Source organism: Scomber scombrus, chromosome 4 (genome assembly GCF_963691925.1).
Source record: "Scomber scombrus chromosome 4, fScoSco1.1, whole genome shotgun sequence".
In the NCBI taxonomy this organism is placed as follows: Eukaryota; Metazoa; Chordata; class Actinopteri; order Scombriformes; family Scombridae; genus Scomber; species Scomber scombrus.
Window position 1 is genome coordinate 28,207,228 of NC_084973.1, and position 22,062 is coordinate 28,229,289.

The 22,062-nt window shown below is 37.1% G+C and overlaps 1 protein-coding gene across 1 annotated transcript in view; it reads left to right on the forward strand.

Annotated features, from left to right (window-relative positions):
• Window positions 1-8,943: 8,943 nt before the first annotated feature.
• Window positions 8,944-22,062, forward strand: part of smarca2 (SWI/SNF related, matrix associated, actin dependent regulator of chromatin, subfamily a, member 2) — a 56,129-nt gene continuing 43,010 nt past the window's right edge. The window contains exons 1-11 of the mRNA XM_062416736.1: window positions 8,944-9,048; window positions 11,016-11,279; window positions 11,685-11,814; window positions 12,344-12,811; window positions 13,563-13,646; window positions 15,772-16,024; window positions 17,168-17,294; window positions 17,864-18,037; window positions 18,492-18,665; window positions 19,748-19,918; window positions 20,756-20,806. Coding sequence (XP_062272720.1) covers window positions 11,046-11,279; window positions 11,685-11,814; window positions 12,344-12,811; window positions 13,563-13,646; window positions 15,772-16,024; window positions 17,168-17,294; window positions 17,864-18,037; window positions 18,492-18,665; window positions 19,748-19,918; window positions 20,756-20,806 — 1,866 coding nt within the window. The 5' untranslated portion in view covers window positions 8,944-9,048; window positions 11,016-11,045. The remainder of the gene's footprint in view (window positions 9,049-11,015; window positions 11,280-11,684; window positions 11,815-12,343; window positions 12,812-13,562; window positions 13,647-15,771; window positions 16,025-17,167; window positions 17,295-17,863; window positions 18,038-18,491; window positions 18,666-19,747; window positions 19,919-20,755; window positions 20,807-22,062) is intronic.

Genomic DNA, 22,062 nt, shown 5'->3' on the forward strand with positions numbered 1-22,062 from the left:
CCTACTCTTTGACAAATACAGATGGACCTATTGTACCTTTCTTTACACCTTAACACCACTAACCCCTCTGCTGTGGATGTGGTTAAGATGAAGTGGTCTTAACAGCTCACAGATGCTCGCCATGCGCTGATGGTGGGCAGGTATTCAGGCCTGACTTCATCCCCCCTGAGCTGCAGCGATTCACTGTGACAAGTTCAAAACACATGCTGGCTTAGCACTTTCAGCTTTGCCTCTGCTACAAGTTGAAAGAGCTGGGGAAATACATTTGGGGTAAAAGGAGCCGAACTAACCATTGTCTGCCCCGTTTCATCTGTTTCATCCAATTCCAACCAGCGGTGAAAGAAGAGGACACAACTCAATTACAGATTCCATTAACAGACATGTAGCGAGAGCAGTTGTTTCATTTTTGTGGTTTAAAATCTTGCAATAAAAAATGTTTTAAATGTCTGGTTTGGTTGCTCGCTGGAGATCTTTTTCTTTTCAAGATCTTTCAAGTTTGTTTCTGCTCTTCTCTTTGCATAATTCACACATCAATCATCCACCATCAGGCAGGACTGTGAAGTCTTACCTGAAAAGGTGGGAAGGTCCTCATCAATAAAAAGAAAGGAGCAGATTATTACTTATTTATAATGCTCTATACTGCAAAATCAACCTCATTATCTCTGCTCTCTGGTTACATTTAAATACAGTACTTACAATGTCAGGGAACGGCACCTTTTAACATTAGTTGCTCCTCTTGTTCATGTTGAACCTGGAGTGGGTTCAAACACTATGCTCTGTACAAATTAAATAACTTAAAGAAAATGAAGTTACACTCTCTAATTTTGCCTTAAAAGCCTGTATTTATACATTTACAATTTTTATAGTTGCTTTTCTTACTGTGAAAATGTCTTGTGTGTCTGAAATATCTGTGCATCATGAACTGTATATCTTTATTACTCTTGAAGAAGAGATCCCGATCTGTTTTTGTCATTTCAATAAGACATACTTATACGGCAAATGGTTATACAATTGGCTGAAAGGGTTCTGGTCTTTGAAGGAGCACCCAAAAAAATATAACCATGGATTATGTTGAGAGACCAATTTTTCCCCATAGACTGCACTATGGGGAATGGACGGACGCTGGTCTGCATTGGAGCCGGTTTGATGCTCAGAGTTGCAGCTTATGTTTGGCGCCATCTTTTCTGTTTGGAAAAGTTAATTTACTGGGAACACTGAGCGCTGCACACTTCAGGGCAAATGTTGTGCTTGTGCCTATAGTGCAGGTATTATAATCAAGTAATATTAAACTTACCAAAATCCCGGAGTCCCAGAGCTGGGGAGAGCAGCAGGTGAGCCAACTGTCAATCACAGCTGTCAATCAGCGCCCACACAGCAGACATCAAAGCTACTAGGAGTCTTCAAATCTTATAAACTAAACAATAATTTCAAAAATGACCAAATTTTGCATGATGTATGTGCAGAGTTTGACACTAGAAAGCTGTTTTCACATTCATCTGCTGAAAGTAAAAAGTTTCTCTGTTCTCACCTTAAATTTGAGTTTAGTTGTTTTCCTGCAAGCATGATTTGTGATATCACAACTACTTTGAAAGCCAGTTGAGGTCCAGTATGCAATTTACATCAGCAGTTAAACTTTGAATGAAAACTATTTCCATATTCTGGATTATTCATTGAGGGAGAAGCAATAGATGTAATTTTATAACATTTTAACTTATCTTTTTAGTGGAAAAACATATCAGATACAAATATTATTCAAAGCAAAGTCTGGAGGGGAACCATAGCGAAGTAGATATTTCAAACTAAACTACAACCTTTCAATGTAATGTATCAATACACAATGAGATATAAAACCAGAAAATGTTTTGTATCAGTGATTTATAAAGGTTTTGAAGTCTCTAACATATATATCCTTTTTTTATAGGGGCAATAGATCATAAAATATGTTGTTCTAGCGGGGCAATTTTGTAATAATTTGGACAATTTGTTGATTCTGTGCAAGCACAAAGCAAAATTGACATTTATTTGAATAAAATTGTTGCAGATTTTCTGTCAGAGTACCAAATTTAGTATGTGCAGAATGCTTACACATGGTAAATGCTATAACATCAGCGGCTGTTAATCAACATCTGTGCTTATGTGTAATTCTGTCAGAAGATATTATCAGGCAGGAATCAGGGTCCTCCCTGATCATCATGCTGCTGCTTTGGTCCAGTCCGGGCCACCAGATGTCAGGCAGGTTGTAATATTAAACAGTGAGCTTTAACAATGAATGGCAGAACACCTGCAACAAAGGCAACTACAAAGAAGGCTTCCTCTGACAGCATTTCCTCTCTTCTCAGCCTTCTACATGACCCCAGCACCATCTTGGAAAAAGATCTCAGTGCCGTTGCTCTGGACCAGACGCCAGTCCCTTGAGAGCGCTCAAAAGCAGCTCTCGCAAATTGAGCACCGGCAGGCAGAAATTGAGGGTGGAGTGATGGAGGAGGGCATGGTGCACCTGCCCGTAAATCTTACTGGAGTTTTCCTTTCATGAGAAGCACTTGGAGAGGGAAATAACAAACATTGGTCAGAGGGCCAGAAAATAAAGCAGAGAGAGAGAGAAAGACAGCAGTTAGTTGGCCAAGAAAGATGTTTAGGAAATCCTTTGGTGAGACGACACAACAGCCGGGGCCAAACTAGACACCTTTGAGACCCAAAAAGTCAACCATGCAGACACTAAACGCTTGTGTTTTTCCAACAGTCTGCATGAATGTGGATTTTTCTTGTAATGTAATACCCAATAACTTTTGAGGATGACTCACATATAATAAAACATCAATAACATGAGAATCTCAACGAACAACACATGGAACCATACACTATACTTTTAGTACTAATATTTTTATTACCATTGTGGCAAATTGTGATAAAACAGCACAATTGCTACTATGAATGATAAATATTATAATAATTAAGAAATAAAAATGCAAAAAGCTGAAAAGGGAGCAAAGTAAATCTGCATGAATCAGCACTGAGTTCAACTTTGGTGAAATTTCACATGAAAACTAACTAAAAACTGGCACAAGCCAGGCATGCTAGGGTGTTAGCAGTAAGCTCACCAAATCAACAAAACATCTACAAGCACATATTTTGCAAAGATGCAAGAATTAAAGGAGCAGTGCATAGGATTTAGTGGCATCCAGCAGTGAGGTTGCAGATTGAAACTTGTGGTGGCTGTGAAACTTGCAAAAAACACAAAATGCTTTCTCGAGAGCCAGTGTTTGGTTTGTCCATTCTGGGCTACTGTAGAAACACGGTAGTGAAATATAGGAGGCTCTGTGGAGGAGAACCATGGATGTATTAGAAGAGCTGGATAGGGCTCTGCCACTCAGCCATGCAGTCAATTTTTCCCAGTGGTCATTTGTGGTATTGCAGCAAAAATACCACCAAAGCTGTTGACAGAACACCTCAGACTGCAAACAAGGTAACAATTATGACTTTTTCTATCATGAATTGTTGATCCATGTTTATTCTATATTTGCAAAACTTTTCTCGAGCTGAGAAAAGCAACTTAAAAATGTTTTTGGGTTGAAAATTCTAAGTAGGTTCATCACTACGAGTGACACCTCTCACATTACACTGTTGTTTGGTACATTGCTAGAATAAAAAAATATTGATTATAGCCATAGAAGAAGGAGAAGCTGTAGAAAATGCAGAGGATAAAGAAAAAGGGAAAGAACATACAATTAAAGAAAGGAAATGACAAAAAAAGGTCTGTATATTAACTGTAACATACTAAACATGCACATTTGCTGGTGTCCTCTGATAGTGAATATGGCCTCTTTATTATTTCAGTGCCGCCTGTCTGCCGTCTTCTCTGTTTAAACAGCCACTCCATCATCTGGCTCATAAATAAAATAAGTGTACCACAATGTTAGCATTGGTTATTCAAATGGGACTCTCAGATAACACCGAGAGAAAGCAAACAGCTCGCTGCCAAATGTGGCACATGTAAAACTAATTATAACACACCCTGTGTTTGCACACACCTGTGGATGACAACACAGTGCATGTGCGGGCACAAGCGTGTGCACGTGTGAGTGAGTTAGTGTGTGTCTGAATGCCACTCATCTTTCATGGGTACAAGTATGTAATACACACAGTTTGATAATACGCTTGTTTGTTCCAATGGGAGGAACTAAAATTAAATGTAGAACAAACACTGTTAAAGTGTATATATATATTTAAACTTGGCAATTGTAATGCTGTAACCAGCAAATTGTCAACATGTTTACTTTATGAGTGAACAAAATTATCCACACTTTCAACACTGAATGAATTATTGAGTCAGTTAAAACATTTACAAATATTATTAAAAACTGGCAGCAAGTAGAAGAAATCCCTCTGAGGAATGAATGTGTCTAACCTCCGTTTGTGTTTTGCAGTAATGAAGCGCATAATACCATAAACTACAAACTTTTAAACCTATTAAATTACTTTCTAATGCTAAAATGATTAATAAACTGACAAATAATTTTAGTTTTACCATAAGACAAGTAAAGGAGAGACACATGGAGTTATTTCCTGGTACAGCTTTTAGCATTAATATCAACAATATAGAAGATCTTGATTAAGGTGAAAATATTTTTAACTTTGATTTCCTACATACAAATGAAGACAAGAGAGATTTATCAAAGGAAAAGAGGGAAGAAAGATGAATTCATGGGACTTCCTTTGCATGTGTGGGTCAGTGTCCTATTGTTCAGCCCAGTCATTTAAAAACCTGCAGAGTTTGAATAAAATGTCACGCCAGTGATTCATTCACCGGAGCCTTTTACAGAGGGTTTCAAGGTGAATGGAAGCCACAACCACTAATCCTTTCACTGCCAAATGACTGCGGCCGAGCCTTTTCCTGGCTCGGTGAATCTGGGGGAGGCGGGGGCTTTAACCACAAAGTTAATTGGGTTTGTTTAATTTGGATAAAATTTACATTCAGGAACTCTGTGCACATCCTTTATGGAGACAAATAAGAAAGGGCAGAATTGTTGAAGAGGGGAAGTTAAGATCAAAGTTTAAATGCGCGGCTTTGTTTATTGATCTGTGAGGTATTCAAATGATGGGCTGTCAGGGTACAGTGCTTTGAATGTCTTATAAGGTCATTCAAGTGTCATCGCTCATATAGATAGATAGATAGATAGATAGATAGATAGATATATAGATAGATAGATAGATAGATAGATAGATAGATAGATAGATAGATAGATAGATAGATAGATCTCTCATATAGATAGATAGATAAATAGATACATAGATAGATAGATAGATAGATAGATAGATAGATAGATAAATAGATACATAGATAGATAGATAGATAGATAGATAGATAGATAGATAGATAGATAGATAGATAGATAGATAGATAGATAGATAGATAGATAGATAGATAGATAGATAGATAGATAGATAGATAGATAGATAGATAGATAGATAGATAGATGACAGGTTGTACTTATAATATATAATTTAATTTGTTTGGATAAGATACACTTGATGTAAATACAGACAAATTATGGACTGTGGACACTCAGGACAGAAAAAAATAATAGCTGAGTTGAGTTTAAACAAACAAATGTCCAGTAAAAACAGCTTGATCTTTTCATAAGCGAAAGAAAACAAAGTTTCTGATATCAGAAGGATGCAAATGGAGCTTGACTAAACCTGTGCGTTATTTGCATGGCTTGCCTTTTAAAACCCCACATTGCTCATCATCAGGCTCATTAAGTTAGTGTATGTAAATGGGAGCTTGCATTCAATCACCCTGCATGTGGCATGTTTGTTTAGAGATGTCTGTGGTAATTCATTACCTCCCAGGTGCTTCTGTGTTACACGCTGTGGTGCAGAGCTGCTGAGGCCTGTTAAAGGGAACTGCTAGCCACTGCTGCCACCTGGTGTTAGCTTTAAGAACTGCATACAACAGGACAAAATATTTAAGAGGCTAGAAGTAACCTTAAGTGAAAATGTTCAGACATTTTTTCAGTGGCTGTAACATTTCTTCAAATGGGAACATTTCCAACAGATCTGAAGCACAACAACATGAAGAAATCAGCTCTTTATTAAATATCACCAGACTGTGAATTTTGACTGCTGATATAATAACAAATCATCCCTGTTCAACCTACTCACATAAAAACTGTCTGTTATTTGATTTGATCATTTAATGTATGCTATTAAACATTCAATTATCTTTACATTGTTTTATTTTTTTATGTCAATGTAGTAATTAATCCAGACATTTACCCAGAATGCAATGTGTCACACTTCAGAGAACTACTAAACATTATACAAAATTCAGAATAACAGGAAGTTAAGAGTATTACCTATTATTCATGTTAGTTCTTGCATAAACTGAGCTACTTTCTTGCATACTACTTCCGGTCTTCTTCATACTAGATCTGGTAGAAGTACAGATCCTTTCCTTAAGTAAAAGTAGCAATACGTCAATATAAAATTAGGACACAAGTAAAAATGTGAAAATCCTTATTCAATGGTATTTATTCAACTTTCAAATTTCAATTCAAAACTTTGATTGAATGTTAATTATATTGGCAGTCAATTAGACTTTAAACTTTTAAACTCACATTTCTTTAACCTCTTATCAAATCATCTAATCATCATTCACATACAAACTTCATTAAAGCTTTAAACACGTCACAATACTTGGGACTTTCTCACATTAGTTTAACATTTTTAAACAATCACAGTTCAGCCTTTCTCAGACTCCTACATTAGTGTGTTCAGGTTGTTCAGGTTCAGAGTACATGATATCCCTACATGGATCCAGGCATTCAAATTTAATCAGAAATCTTCAACACATTATCATCTCACTCCAACAGCTTTCACTCTACAAGCACAATTTATGCATCAAAATGTAGATCAATGTGTCCCATACTCCCATTCCAGGACCCCAGTACATTGCTATTTAACAAAAACACTATTTTAAACAGAAACAGAAAACTATGATATGAAGTCATTAGGAAGAAATTGATTGACAAATCCACAAAAAGCTGAAATGATAGAATAAACACCTGTGAAATATGACAAAAAGTAAATATTTGGGGTCTGTGGATAGCCCAGTTGCTAAGATAAAGGTTAAATCCTTCTCCTAATACTCCCTTTTAAACCTTTGTCATTGCATCCTTTATCTCTCTTTCCCACTTTTCCAAGAATTCATACTACTTTAGCTGCTGAATAGTTTGATTACATTTTTAAATACCATTACTAATTAGACCCTATTCCATTTTTTCAACTCTGGTATCTCATGCTTTTTCAACCCATATCTACTTATTCATGTTTCATTTAACCCTCAAAACGTTTCACATATTTCATACATTAGGAGTTTTATTCAACTTTTGAATCCCATCTATACTAATTAGATCCTTACCCACTTTTACAATTCATTTACATTCCTTCAGCTGCTTCTTCATCCAAATTAAAGCCAGCAATCGAGTTTAGCATCAGCCTTTTAACAATCAACATTCACACTGCAGTTTCTTCATTAATTGAATGTTCCACTTATTATTTATTATTATAGAAAAATGTCAATTTCCTTAATAATGGAACATACACACTAAAGAAACAGCTATTTCAAGACTGTACTACCATACTTGAGTAAATGCCAGAAGTGTCAATCAGCTAAAATGTAGAAATGTAGTTATTTCAAGATTAAAAGTTCCTTTAATGTCATTGTCGTTATGCACTTCCATACATACGAAAACAAAATGTTGTTTCCCTTAAAAGAAAAGAAAAAATAATAGCAATCTTAAATGATTGGGCTTGTATAAAAGTCATGATTTAAAATAGTCATAAGTCTATTGCATAGTTGAAGTGAAGTGAAGTGAAGTGGAGCCTACTGTTAAATTTGACTAAAAACAGGAAGGGGTTTGACACATAGCTGCTCACATTCACTTTTCCTCTTTTCATTTGCTTTTTATAACAATTTGACTGTAGTTGGGTCCACACAAATGACATTTAGAGGTAGACATTTGTTGATGTAGTTTATTATAAACTTTTACAGTGGGTATAATTGTGTTTGCAATTATGACCACTCAACCAGAAAGTCACACTCCTTCAGCTGCTTCTTCATCTGAATTAAAGCCAGCAATCCAGTTTAGCAACAGCCTTTTAACAATCAGCATTGATACTGCAGTTTCTTCATAAACTGCATGTTCATGTTATTATTTATTATTATAGAAAAAAGTAAATTTTCTTCATAATGGAACATAAACACTTAAGTACCCATTATTTCAAAACTGTACTATCATACTCATATTCTGCATCCAGTGCCAGAAGTGACAAGCAGCAGTGTTAGTTCAAGATTCCTTTATTTTCATTTTCACTCTGCATTTCTATACATAAGAAAACGAAATATTGTTTCACAAGAAAATAAATAGTACCAAAAAAATTAACAGGCCTGCATAAAAGTCATGATTTAAAATAGTCATAAGCCATTATCTATAAAGTGCATATCATAATAAGTTGCATAGTTGCAGTGAAGTGAAGTGTAGCCTACTGTTAAATTTGATTAAAGACAGGAAGAAGTTTGACACATAGCTGTCCACATTAACTTTCCCTCTTTTCATCTGCTTTTTATAACAATTTGATTATAGTTTGGTCCACACAAAAAAATCTCCAAATGACATTTAGACGTCGATGTTGTTTTTTATTATACAAACTTTTACAGTGTGTATATATAACAGTGTTGTTTGCAGTCATGGCCACTCAAGCAGAAAGTTACAGCAATGGTTACACAGCAGCTCATACACGCCCATATAAAGAGAGAGCAAAATAAATGACTGACGTGTCATTCTGAACAATCACAGCAAAGGGAGGCGGGACTTCCGGCGTCACTGACAAATCAGCAATGGCAACACGAGAAAAAACTTTAACATGTCAGCAAAACAACAACGGAGGGGGAGTGAACTTGTGGACAGCAGTCATATTTTTTTTTTTGGAGAAACATTATAGTATTTTTTACCTATTTTGTGTGTGGAGTTGCAGTTCAGCCGGAAGGTAAACTAACTCACGGAGCTTTACAGTTGACTATTATTAACACTTTAACCATGTAGTGTTGTGCTAAGTGTCCAAAACTTAGCTCGTTAGCTCGGAGCTAACTGCTAATGCTAACCGCTATCTGAGTTCCCCCCTCCTCCTTAAAAAAATGACCTTACTAACATGTCAGCTGAGGGGGTTGTCCTCCTTAAATGGACATTAAACTTTATATTTGGTTTCGTTAAAATGTCGCCGATGTCATGTCAGCGTCGTGACTTTCATCTAAACTTTGATTTTTTTGGTGTCTATGTCCGTGATGATGATGGCCACCCCGTTTTTTGGGGGAAGCCATGATCCAATCAGAGTTCAGGGTGACAATAGTTAACCTGGTGCTAACTGTAACTACACGAAACAGACTCATTATATATCCTCCACCGCTGTATTCATTAATATCTTCATCGTATTTCAAATCTAATAGTTTTATGTGTTTTTATCGTTCGCTGCCTTTGCTGTAAATGATCTCATAATATATAGAGGAGGCGTAGTTACGACACTGAGCGTTAGGTTATTATAGGATGATAATACTACTACTACTAATAATAATAAGAGATGAGAGGTTAATGTTGTTTACTATAAGTGGTGGAAGGATCTTACTTTAGTAGACGTACTGTAGTATTGTCAGCTAAATGTAGTAAAAGTATCAAAAGTAGTCACGATGCAAAATGGCCCCATTTAGAGTGTCATATCGTGCATGAATATGTATTCATTTTATTATGCACATTTGGTTATACATGTATATAACATTTTATTATGCACATTTTAATCATGCATGCATATGTATATAACATTTTATAATGCACATTTTATCATGCATGCATATAACATTTTACTTTGCCATTTTTAAGGTACATAACGTTTTATAATGCATGTTTTATCATGCATGTATATGAATATAACATTTTATTAGGCACATTTTTATCATGCATGCATATGTATGTAACATTTTAAAATGTTACACAGTTGAAGTGAAAGTATAGTATACCTGAAATACTAATATTACAGTCTTGTACATTAAAAGTGCAGTTAGTCAAATTGTCAGGTTAGTGCTGATTGTACAGTCAGCATGCATACGTATATAACATTATATTATCAGTATTATATATTTAGATCTATAAAAATGTATATAAAACAAACTGAACATATGTTCTAAGTATTACATATTAATTTGTAAAGTATCTAGTAGCTATAGCTTTGAAATACACAGCTTAATACATCAAACTAAAATGTCAAACTATTAATGAGACAGATAGTCAACAGATGTTTTCATGTGGGTGTCAGATTTATCTGATGACTCTTTGAAGTGGTCTAATCTCAAGGGTGTGAACCACTGGACTAAACAAGCTAACTGTATATAAAGTAGTGTAAACTAGCTCCACCTCCAGCAGCTACAACAGTAACATGTTGCTCTAACACTGATGCTACATTATTAATAATCTAATGATGTCATATATAATAATATATCAGTCAGAGGGACCAAACCACTACTTTTACTGTAATACTGCATACTACATCACTCATAATACTGCAGTACTTTTACTGCAATACTTTAACTACATCACTCATAATACTTAATACTTATTTTGACAATATGTAGGGATGACTGTCGGTCCTTTCACAAAATATTTATGCAAGATTTTTGATTAATAATCATCAGTAACGTGGATATATCGACTAAGTGGATAAAAGGCAAATAATAGAACAGTCTGTTAAGCTCAGACACTCACAATCTAAGATGATATCTTTAAAATATCATGATATCGGTATAATATCAATTTATTGCCCTGCCCTAAGTGTATCATATTCATCTTTCAGTGCAGTTTCAACCCACTGTTCAAGTCGAAGCCTGTTGTTTGTGGTGTTTTAGTAATGTTAGTTGTTTACTATCATTTTCATAGCATTAAAATCCTGTCTTTGCTTCTTTCCTGAAGCTGTCTGGGATCTTCCCAGCAGTTCAGTAGATGTCCACCCCTTCAGACACATCAGGTGGTATGTCCCATCCTGGTCCTTCCCCGGGGGCAGGCCTGTCCCCAGGTCCCATCCTGGGCCCGAGCCCCGGACCGGACCCCTCACCAGGCTCTGTTCACAGTATGATGGGACCCAGCCCTGGACCTGGAACGCCTAATGCACCTCATGGCATGCAGGGCCAGGCACAGAGCGAGTACTCTCAGGACGGCATGTATTCTATGCACAAGGTAAAGCACAGAGGGCCTGCTGCTGTCAGTGTATGTTAGTGATACTCCTGCATGAGAACAGTGGTGTAGTAGTATTTTATTATAGGCTGACTGGTGACTCTTCAATTTAAATGGGACACCTGTCATTGTCACTTATCATCTGTTGAAAACACAATGTATAAATAAATTAAAAACTACTCAAACTGATATATTAAAATAAATACAAATGTGTGGGAATCAATGGGAAGTGTTGATAACGTTCAGGTGGGAAACTGCTCTTTTGATGTACAGGTGTTTTTTAAACACAGTCTTTACGTTTTGTTTGCTATTAATTGCTTGGCTGCTTAAAAAAAAACACAGTTTTGGTTAGGTTATTGTGTTGTGTACAAAGACTGAATGTTAATCTTTTTTTCCCTCTGTTTTCAGCCCATGGAGGGAATGAATGACAAGACCATGGCAGACGCGATGCACTTCGGTCATATGAAAGGTGTGGGGATGAGATCTCTCCACAGTGGCATGGGGCCTCCACAGAGTCCCATGGACCAGCACAGCCAAGGTATATTGTGATTATTTTACCCCTTTATTTAAACTGGTAGCTGTGGATGTACTTAAAAGGCAAAATAAGAAGGCTGTTGTTTAAAAAAAATGATGATACCAGTACCAATCCAAGTACCCTTGATACCGATACCAACTGAGTACTTCATTTGATTCCCATCATGTGAATAGAAGCATTAAATTGCATAAAATTTCACCTCTCCTCCACATCTAAATTATTTTATTTGTAGACAAATGCATTTTGAAAGTCTTCAGTCGTGTTGATTGGCTGTGAGCAGGTCAACACAAATAGTCATATTTTCTATCTTTGGATGCAAAAAGGATTGATTGCAGATATCGTTTGACGGGAGACGTTTCGATGCTACTTGGTATCAATTTACCGATACCCAACCCTAGAAAATAATAATGTTTCATTTACTTTTTTCAGATTGTAAAAAGACTACTGTTAATATTAATTACTCTTTGCATCGTAACATTAATCACAAGTTTGGTTATGTGTAATTATTAAAACACCTTCCTGTCTGCTGTAGGTTACATGTCCCCCCATCCATCGCCCATGGGGGTCCATGAGCACGCTTCTAGCCCGATGTCAGGAGGTGGTGGAGGTGGGGGACCCACACCGCCACACATGCCTCCTTCTCAGGCAGGCACTATGATACCCATGGATTCCCAGGGAGCCATGTCCAGCATGGCTCAACAGGGACGGGGACCTTCTGCTTTCAGTCCGGTCCAGCTGCAGCAACTCAGAGCTCAAATCCTGGCATACAAGATCCTTGGCCGTGGGCAACCCCTGCCTGAAAACCTCCAGCTGGCTGTTCAGGGCAAGAGGAGCCTACCCACAATGCAACAGCAACAGCAGCAGCAACAACAACAGCAACAACAACAGCAGCAGCAGCAACAACAACAACAACAACAACAACAGCAACAACAACAACAACAACAGCAGCAACAGCAGCAGCAACAGGCACCAAGTGCTAGTCCTTATAACAGGCCTCCAGGTAAAGAAGATACTGTGTTACAATGGTTATGAGCTGGTTAACCTGTGGGTTACTTTATTATGAGCAAGCAAATCTATAGTTTTCATTCCACTGCAGGGTCTGTTAAGCTCATAAGTAAAACTAATTATTTAGGAATGTGTTTTGTGTGACTTCCTGTTACAATGCAACATCTGAACAGACTTGACTCTTGTGTTTATGTGTCCGTTAGTTTCGAGCAGAGTTGGATCTGCTCGATAACCTCTAGTGATAAGAAATGTGATATCAGCCAGTAAGACCCTATTTACATGATAAGATCAATGCTGTTTGTATCACTAAAAATTTAACACTATGTAAATTATCAACATTACGATGTTTGTAGGAATCCAATCATCTGGATTCATTTTAATCTGTATTTTATCAGATTCTTTTAGGTTATTTAGCTGTTCTTATTGAAGTGATTTTAAAGTTTAACCACCCTGATTTAAAAAAAAAAAAAAAAAAATTCTATAAACAGTGAACATTTATTATTTTTAGCATGAAAATTGTCAAAGAGAAAGTTATCGGATATCAGTACTTTGAAGTTATAAACAGCATTAGTTCAAAAAAATACATGATCTATAAAAACGGGCAAACAAGAAAAATTGAGAAACTTTATTCAATTCCCAGGCAAACATCTCGGCTCAGGCTCACACCATTTATTTAGTTTACAAATCAGACTTGTAGAAGTTTGGTACATATAGGATCATTAAAAAAACTCTTATTTTGTCAAAAGGCATGCCGATGGCACCATTGGTTGGACCCCAGTCAAGTCCCTGCCCCACACCAGCCATGCAAGGTCACAAGACTTGGCCTGATGGTAAGCATAAGTGTGATATGTGTGATGTTAAATGGATGTGTAAGATGAACTGTAATTGAGGACTAAAACCACACTGAGCTGCTTTGATGTACAATAAACATTTTCATGCCACACGTTTCATATTCCAAGATGTGAGTGAAAGTGAAAGGTTTGAGGCTGATCACTTGGCTTTGCCCAGCTGTATAATGTCTATGCTTACATTAGTTTATTTTTTAAATGACACTGAAGTCAATTCTATGAAGATTCATGATATAGTGTGTAATGATGTTGCATCTAAGGTTGATATAAGAAACAGGACAGAACGGTGCTGCATGATATCTGCTGCAAAAAGGAAAATTGACTCTGAAAAAAATGTGCATTCATCACTGATTATTTGAACAGTTTCATTGAGATCAGGGGTATTCAATTCAAATGTACTGAGGTCCAATTTGTGAAAATTTCTTCAAGTGAAGGTCTGGAACGTCATAATGTCCGTGTTTTTTTTCAGTACCTTGAAGTAGCATTGTAGTTACATCAGCATCTGTGTCTAGTGGCTAGATTGTAGACTGTCAAATAAATACAGTAGAATTAATTTATTAGTATTTACACTGAACTGGTGGGATTTAAATAAATAATAAAATAATAATAAAAACATTTTCTTCCTTATATCAAATAAATTGGCATTTTAAAATAAAGTGCATTACAAAAAGCTTTTGATTGTAAATAAAATGCTTAGTTAGAAAAATAAAAAAGAATCCCTTTTTACTTTTAAACTTAACTTAAACCATAATTTCATCTCAACCCATATGAACTCTTTTCTCCATGTGTATCTCACTGACTATCGAGTCGCATGTCCGAACCCACTGATTTGATTGGCTGATTAGCGTCACGTGAGCAGATTGGCTATGCACAGTGGTCTGTGAGTTTCTGAGGGCTGCTCCACTTTTACCATAATAGCTGGAGAAGCTGCGCCCGTTAAAATAGAAATGCTCGGACAAAATTTAACAATCCTCAATATTTCATCAGTTACAGGTTCGGATGCGGGTAGGACGGCGTCTGGGTCCAGATCTGGACCATGGTCTGCCTTTTACTGACCTCTGATCTACACAATAACAGTTTTTCAGTGACGAAACACAAATCCTAAATGGAAGAGACAATACAGTGACAGCAACCACAATACATGTATGCTAATTTGTGCACAATATTATGGTTGATACATTTTGATGCGGTAGTGAAATAAATGCTCAGTTGGATGAAACATTGAAGTCTATGATTCCCAAGAGTTTCCAGTGATTGTCATTAAAGCACTTATTTCCTGGTCGTTTTCCCCCTATGGCATTAAAAATGTATTATTTGGTTTCCGGTTTCCTAGAAAGTTGTTGTGTTTTCTATAAATATTTTTGTTTTTATAAATATTTGTCCTTGTGCCATGGGTCCCTGGTGGAAGGATCAAGCAGTAGCTTTCATTAAAATTAAAGGATTGATCCTCCCCTAAAGGATTTCTTTCTAGTCTCAGCTGAGTCCCACAGTGTTGATATGCATATTCTCACAGCAGTAACAGAGCTTTCCCTGTTGTTCCTGACAGAGCTGTTAGTGGGTATCTTTGGAAAATGTGCCTTACTAATGGATCATCTGCTTATAATGATTCATATTAATTCATGTGAATCTCCAGACTTCATAGCTCTCTAATGTTGAAATAATGCAGGGCTGGATGATGAAGGAACACATTCATAAATCAGAAATAATAAACAGCAAGATAAAAATAATGTTAAAATAAAAAAATCTCAATTCACACTAAGGTCAATTAAAAACTGAATAAATAAAAAAGTATAGTTAGTCAAAACAGCAGTACCTCCTGGGAGGGTCTGATAGTAAATTGGTAAATTGGATTTAAAGATGTCTACGTCTAGATTGAATAGTGCTCTAAGAGTTACCAGAGGTCCTTCATGGAGCCAGGCCATGGATGCGATACACCCGTAATGTACTCTATAGGGGTGTGGTGTGTTGCAAATCCACCTTTTAAAGTGAATACTAAAATATTAATAATTGATTAGTTATCTGTCAATGGACTTATAAATGAATCAACCATTATTATGATTAGCGCTGAAGATTTGACCCAATAACAGACAAAGTTTCTGTTCTTCAGGGCAAGGTGGTGAAAATCAAGCTAGCGCTCAGAAGCACCTCACCCCCGCTGCCAGTGGACGCCCGTCCCCTGCACCTCCTCAGACCTCCGTTGTGCCAGCTGGGCCCATGTCAGGCAGCTCAGTGACTCCTCAGCCTCCCGGTCAGCAGGTGTCCCCCATGCCCCAGATGCAGCAGAAGCAGAACCGCATCACGCCAATCCAGAAGCCCCATGGCTTGGACCCGGTGGGGATCTTGCAAGAGAGAGAGTACAGGTATTTATCACTGGTGTCACAATACAGCATGGAAATATTTTCATACAGTTTATAGACAGTTCTTGTCTTATCTTTGCTACTTTAAATCACATTTAATCATTAAAACCAGTCAGTAAATCACACTTTCAAATTTGGGACCCATCATGTCATTTTTGCTTTTGCCAGCTATGAACAAAGCCTGTTATTAATTACCATTTAATTAACTTTATTTGACTCCTAATGTTTGAATAATTTAGGCTGTTATGCTGTCAAAAATCACGCAAACTTTGTGTTTTATGTGTTCATTTTATTCAAAATCAGCATATTAATTTTTTAAAAGGATGTTAGAAGAGTTTAATTTTGGTAACAAACATCAATTATTCTTTTTCACAAACTATCACAAATTTAATATTTTGGCTCTTGTAGCTGATGGAATACAAAATAATGTCAAAATAAGACTGTAGCAACCTCCAGGTCCCACATTTTCAATTTTTTTTACCTTTATTTTTCAGTATGAAAGTAATGTTATCCAGGAGATACATTACAGACTCGTTATGTTCCATAGTGTATATGTTCGTAATTGTTTTGTTAAGATCTTCGGGTGGATTTTAATATCTAGCCCCAGTGAGGGGAAGCTACTCATTTAATGGATGGCTGAAACCTAGCAGGAGACGTTTGGGTGACACATAGACAAACACCCACCTGCTAGCGGTGCAGGACCACAGAGACTTAGATCTAATTTAGACTTGAGCTGAGAAGGAAGTGTTACAAAAATATTAAGAGGTTGTATCCTGTCAAATTGCTGTTGGGACTTATACAGAAAAATCACTCGAGGTCATTTTCAGATGGGACACTGACATGAGAAATGACTGGCACATTTACTAAAGTCTTGCTTGTAAACTTAATATTGCCCATGCATCAGTAAAGGTGTTGTCCATTCATCACCACAGCTCACTGCTACCCCCTGTGGTATTAGCCCACAGGCTGTATCAGTTTCTGAAAACAGGGATGGCTGGAGGGTGATACAAAGAAGGTAGACTAGACATGCCTTAATCTTGCAGTGGCCCTAGACTTGTTTTTCCTTTGCATTTATTAGAGGGTACAAAGGGTAAAAAAACACATTTTGCTACACTTTTGACTAATTACCCTCATTGTGTTCCTCAGACTGCAGGCTCGGATTGCACATCGAATCCAAGAACTGGAGAGTCTGCCGGGCTCCCTGCCTCCTGACCTGAGGACTAAAGCCACAGTGGAGCTCAAGGCCCTGCGTCTACTCAACTTCCAGCGGCAGGTACACAGCAGTCGCTAAGTTTCACATTTAATGTGACTGCATAAGTGGGAAGCTATTACCTGAGTTTAGAGGAAAGGGTTGAGTGTCGACAGTGTGTGAGAAAACATCGTCAACTCTAAACCTGAGTTTGTTTTATTCTCTTCTCTCTCACTCATAAAATAACAGTGTGGATTTCATGAGCATTTTTTCACACTGTGTTTTCTCTCCAAGGATTGCTGCCAGACAAATTGCTCAAGAGCCAAATAGGTTTAAAGGGTTAAATAATGTTTGGAATAGCATTTACACAAGTTTGCATTCACTTGATATTTTATTGCGATGGCAGGTGTTGCAGTCAGACTTGTAATACAGTATCTTTGGATATTCACCAGCCTTCGATCCCATAATACAAATCGAAAATGATTTTTACAAGCTGCAGTTTTACATATCATTTCCAGTGAGGTTTACCCTGTAACTTTTAAAGTCAAGACTTCCAGTTTCTGGAAATACACGGTTTTGCCCAAGTACGTGTAGTTTGTATGTAAGTATACACATCAAAACGGATTTAATATATAATGTGTCCATATCTCCAGCTGAGGCAGGATGTCGTGGCGTGTATGAGGCGGGACACGACCCTTGAGACGGCCCTGAACTCGAAGGCCTACAGACGCAGCAAGCGCCAGACACTGAGGGAGGCACGCATGACTGAGAAGCTGGAGAAGCAGCAGAAGCTCGAGCAGGAGAAGAAGCGCAGACAGAAACATCAGGTGATTTACACTTGTGTTTATAGGAACATTCAAAGAGGAGCTGTGTCAGGTGTGGTTTCAAGCTCTTGGAACAAGAATAATGCAGTGTAGTTTTAGTTTTAAACCAGTGCAACAGCTGCACTGTTTCCCAATGTGTGTGCCATTTGTGTGTGTTATACAAAATCCAATTGCGAATCACTTATACTTTGTGCTGATGTTTACAGAAACTTCAGCACTTTCTCCAAGTGTGTTCTACAAGATGAAACTGAAAAAAAGTTACAATGAAGAAGAGACAACTGTCAAAACACAATTCAACAGTGACAGAAAGCTAAAAAACAAAGCAGCTGCATCACAGACTCCCTGCGTGTTAAAATGAATTCATCTAAAGTGGATGACAGAAGTGACAGAGAAATTTTGGCAGCACAATGCTTAATGATTTTTCTTGTGTGCCATGTTTTATGATTTTGTTTTTCAGGAATATCTGAACAGCATCCTTCAGCACGCTAAAGACTTCAAGGAGTACCACCGATCTGTGACTGGCAAAATCCAGAAGCTCACCAGAGCCGTCGCCACCTGGCACACCAACACAGAGCGCGAGCAGAAGAAGGAGACCGAGAGAATCGAGAAGGAGAGGATGAGGAGACTTATGGTAAGAACGAGAAAAGCAAAATACATACATAACCTCTTTAAAGATGAATGAGAGCTTCTGATGTGATCTCTCTGGTTGTTAAAACAGTGTCAAACTAACTATTTAAACATCAATCATTTTAATTTGTATTTGATTTATTTTGCAGTTACTATCACATTATGTCTCCAGCCATATTGCCCATGTAGAGATATACTCATATTAGTGTATCTATTAATGTAAGACACAAACTTTAACATAATTTTATAGTTTTTTCAGTACAAAATCACTGCTACTTAATTAACAATCTATTTTTCAACTAACAACTGCTTTTTAATGCAGTGCAGGAGCAATATGTCCGTCTTAATAAGGATGCACTAGTTACAGTCACAATTTTCTCTCCCAAATCCAAGACCTGAACCAGGGAATCTTTGGGCATTTTTTCTCCTTTTTTGTTTTTAAATTCAAAATCTGCACATCTCAGTGTGAAGTAGTTGGAGTCAATCTTATGTGTTAGATAACATGATCAAAGGTCACTTCCAAATTGTAAGAGGAGTAGTTCAAGCACAAATATTCTTTATTGGCAAATCCAGTTGATAACAATACTGAGCTGTGGATTGTGGATTTGTCACACATTTCCAATACCAGATTTGATTGAGAAGGTCATTATTGACACCAAACTGATCTATTATATCTGATTGATGCAAGCTAAATCACACTAAAGCTGTGCTAATTCCTACAAAGACAAGGCAGCTTTATTTATTTAGTGCATTTCATACACAGGGGCAACTCAATGTTCTTTACATAAAAAAACCCCAATTATAATAAAAAGAGAAAAAAAAGTATAATTTACAGTAAAAATTGGAAACATTAAAACATACAATTAAACAAAAACAACCCAATTATAATAAAAAGAAAACAATTAAAGAAAGAGAGAAAGAAAACAAAAAGCTAGACTAAAATAGAGCATAACGTGCTCACCAACTTTGCTTTGAATGATCATTATCAACCTATAAATAATTTTATAGTATTTTCTTATCAGTATATCTTAAGAGGCTCTGGTCATCTTCCAACATTTACTCTCATGTCACCGTCCCCCTATCCAGGCAGAAGACGAGGAAGGCTATCGAAAGCTGATCGACCAAAAGAAAGACAAGCGCCTGGCGTACCTGCTGCAGCAGACAGACGAGTACGTGGCCAACCTCACCACCCTGGTGTACGAACACAAAGCTGCCCAAGCTGCCAAGGAGAAGAAGAGGAAGAAGAAGAAAAAGAAGGTAGACCTTAGTGAAGTGGAGATGATTCACAGGATGTTGCTTCATGCTAATGGTGTCACATCTGTATTCAATTGGTTTCTGAAGGTTTTTTCTTTATATTGGTGTTTTAAAAAAGCATTAACCATGAAAAGACCAAAACCACCAACTAAGACATACGCCTTTAAAAATATCTCACACATATATGATATCATATTTATTGGACTTCAATAAGCAGTAAATTACTTAAGATTTTAAACAAGTGTGGGATGCATATCATTATACAAAGTCCACACAACCCTCCCTTGAACGCAGACAACTGTGACATTAATTATTCTTTATGATCACCGTTATCTCACGCTTCATTATTTGGTTTATTTCAAGAGTCTCTCAGAATGAACAATGTGGATCAGATGGGCCCCTTGTGATTTTAAGCATTTAAACGGGTCTTAAACTCAGTGACACGACGAGCTGAGAGAACACGCTATCCCACATCATTTCACACTTGTGAGAGAAGTGGAACTAATTAGTGAACTCCTCATCTGGTGTCGTCTTTAACTGCGATGAGCACCTGCAGACTCTCAGATGCCTCACAGTGATGTTAGCCATGTGAAAAGCCTCTTTCAGTCACCACATACTGAGTCATTTCACTCACTTCAGAGAGAGGGAAAGCTCTGTTTGACCCCCTGCGCTGTGTGTCTCTGAAGTAATTGGACAAAACTATTATAGAGCCACTATTACTGAGAGATTATCTGATTTATATATGTATATTATCCTTTATTTTGAACACATCCTACTGTGATATAAAATTACATTTTTAATAATGTGTCAACTTAATGGGTTTATGTGTTTTATGTCTAGAAGATGGATGGAGATGGCGAGGGCACCAGTGCAATTGGACCTGATGGAGAAGTAAGTCATGCATACGTATGCTGCATGGGGCTGTCTCTGATAATGTCAGTCGAATAGGATTTGGCTGTTCAATATAAAGATTCAACTATTCAGACCTTTTTTAAAAAATTTTTTAATTCATGTACAATATCTGGCAATCAGAAAATCCATTGGCGTGACTTTCAGTGATGATTTTGACCACATGAACATAGTCAAGATGTCATGACTTTGTCTTCAAATAATATTTAATGTGGTATGACTCTCTTGCCGGACGTCTACTTCTGTGGACAAGTCGAGTGATAAGTGTGGAAGCTGCAGAGAGCACGGATAGACTGTTGTGCTTACATGAGATTAAATATTTTCACCATCTCATTTCGTTGTTGCCTTGACGGTACGCCGCCATGGAGGACGAAGCTTCTGAAGGAGCAGAAAAGGGAGGGGTGTATTTGTTTGGGTGTTTAGTTCAAATACCAAAACAATCTTTCTCCAGAATGACTGACTCTTTTCTGACCTTTAAATTTTCCCCATCCTTTCCTCCCTTCTTGGCAATTTTACATTTACCTCTGTAGGATGGCTCTATGTCTAAATGGTATTTCCATTTTAAATTTCTACATAATTCACAGATGGTTTCTGGGTGTATTTTTGTGATACTTACTGCTTTCCTGCTTGCACACATAGTTATATTTTGCCTTCTGCAAAACCTAACCTGCACTTTACCTCAGTTTTCAAATGTGCTCTGACACAAATGAAAAAAATAATCTGAATGAACATCACATCACACAAAAAGTAATTATCCTTTTAGAGCCATACTGCACATTAGGTGAGAGTCCAACTAAAGCAAATTGAACCTTTTGTAAATAATGCACCAAAAACAAAAAGAAAGCTGCAGTGCCTGTTCTTTTTCAAAGCTTCCCACTGCTTTTAGTTGCATTCTCCTCCTCTGTCTCTGTCAGTAATTGGATATGCTAAAACCTTGATGGCCAATTTTGGAAGAAACACTTGTTAATGTCCCAGCAGTCGTTTATCTGTAATGGGGGCTGTGGAAGTCCCAAATGTTGGATTCTAATGAGAAGGGGTGATAAAGGGCTTATTAGAGCTGGGATTTATTATTCTCCCTTTATTTTATTTTTTTTGGTACCATTTAAATTGATGAATCAGTGAAGCAAAGACAGAACTTAAATTCAAGTTAATCTGAGTTGGAATACACACAGGAATATTGCCCATTTTCCAGATAATAGCGATGCCATTTTAATTTCTCAGTAACGACTTCCCACCTC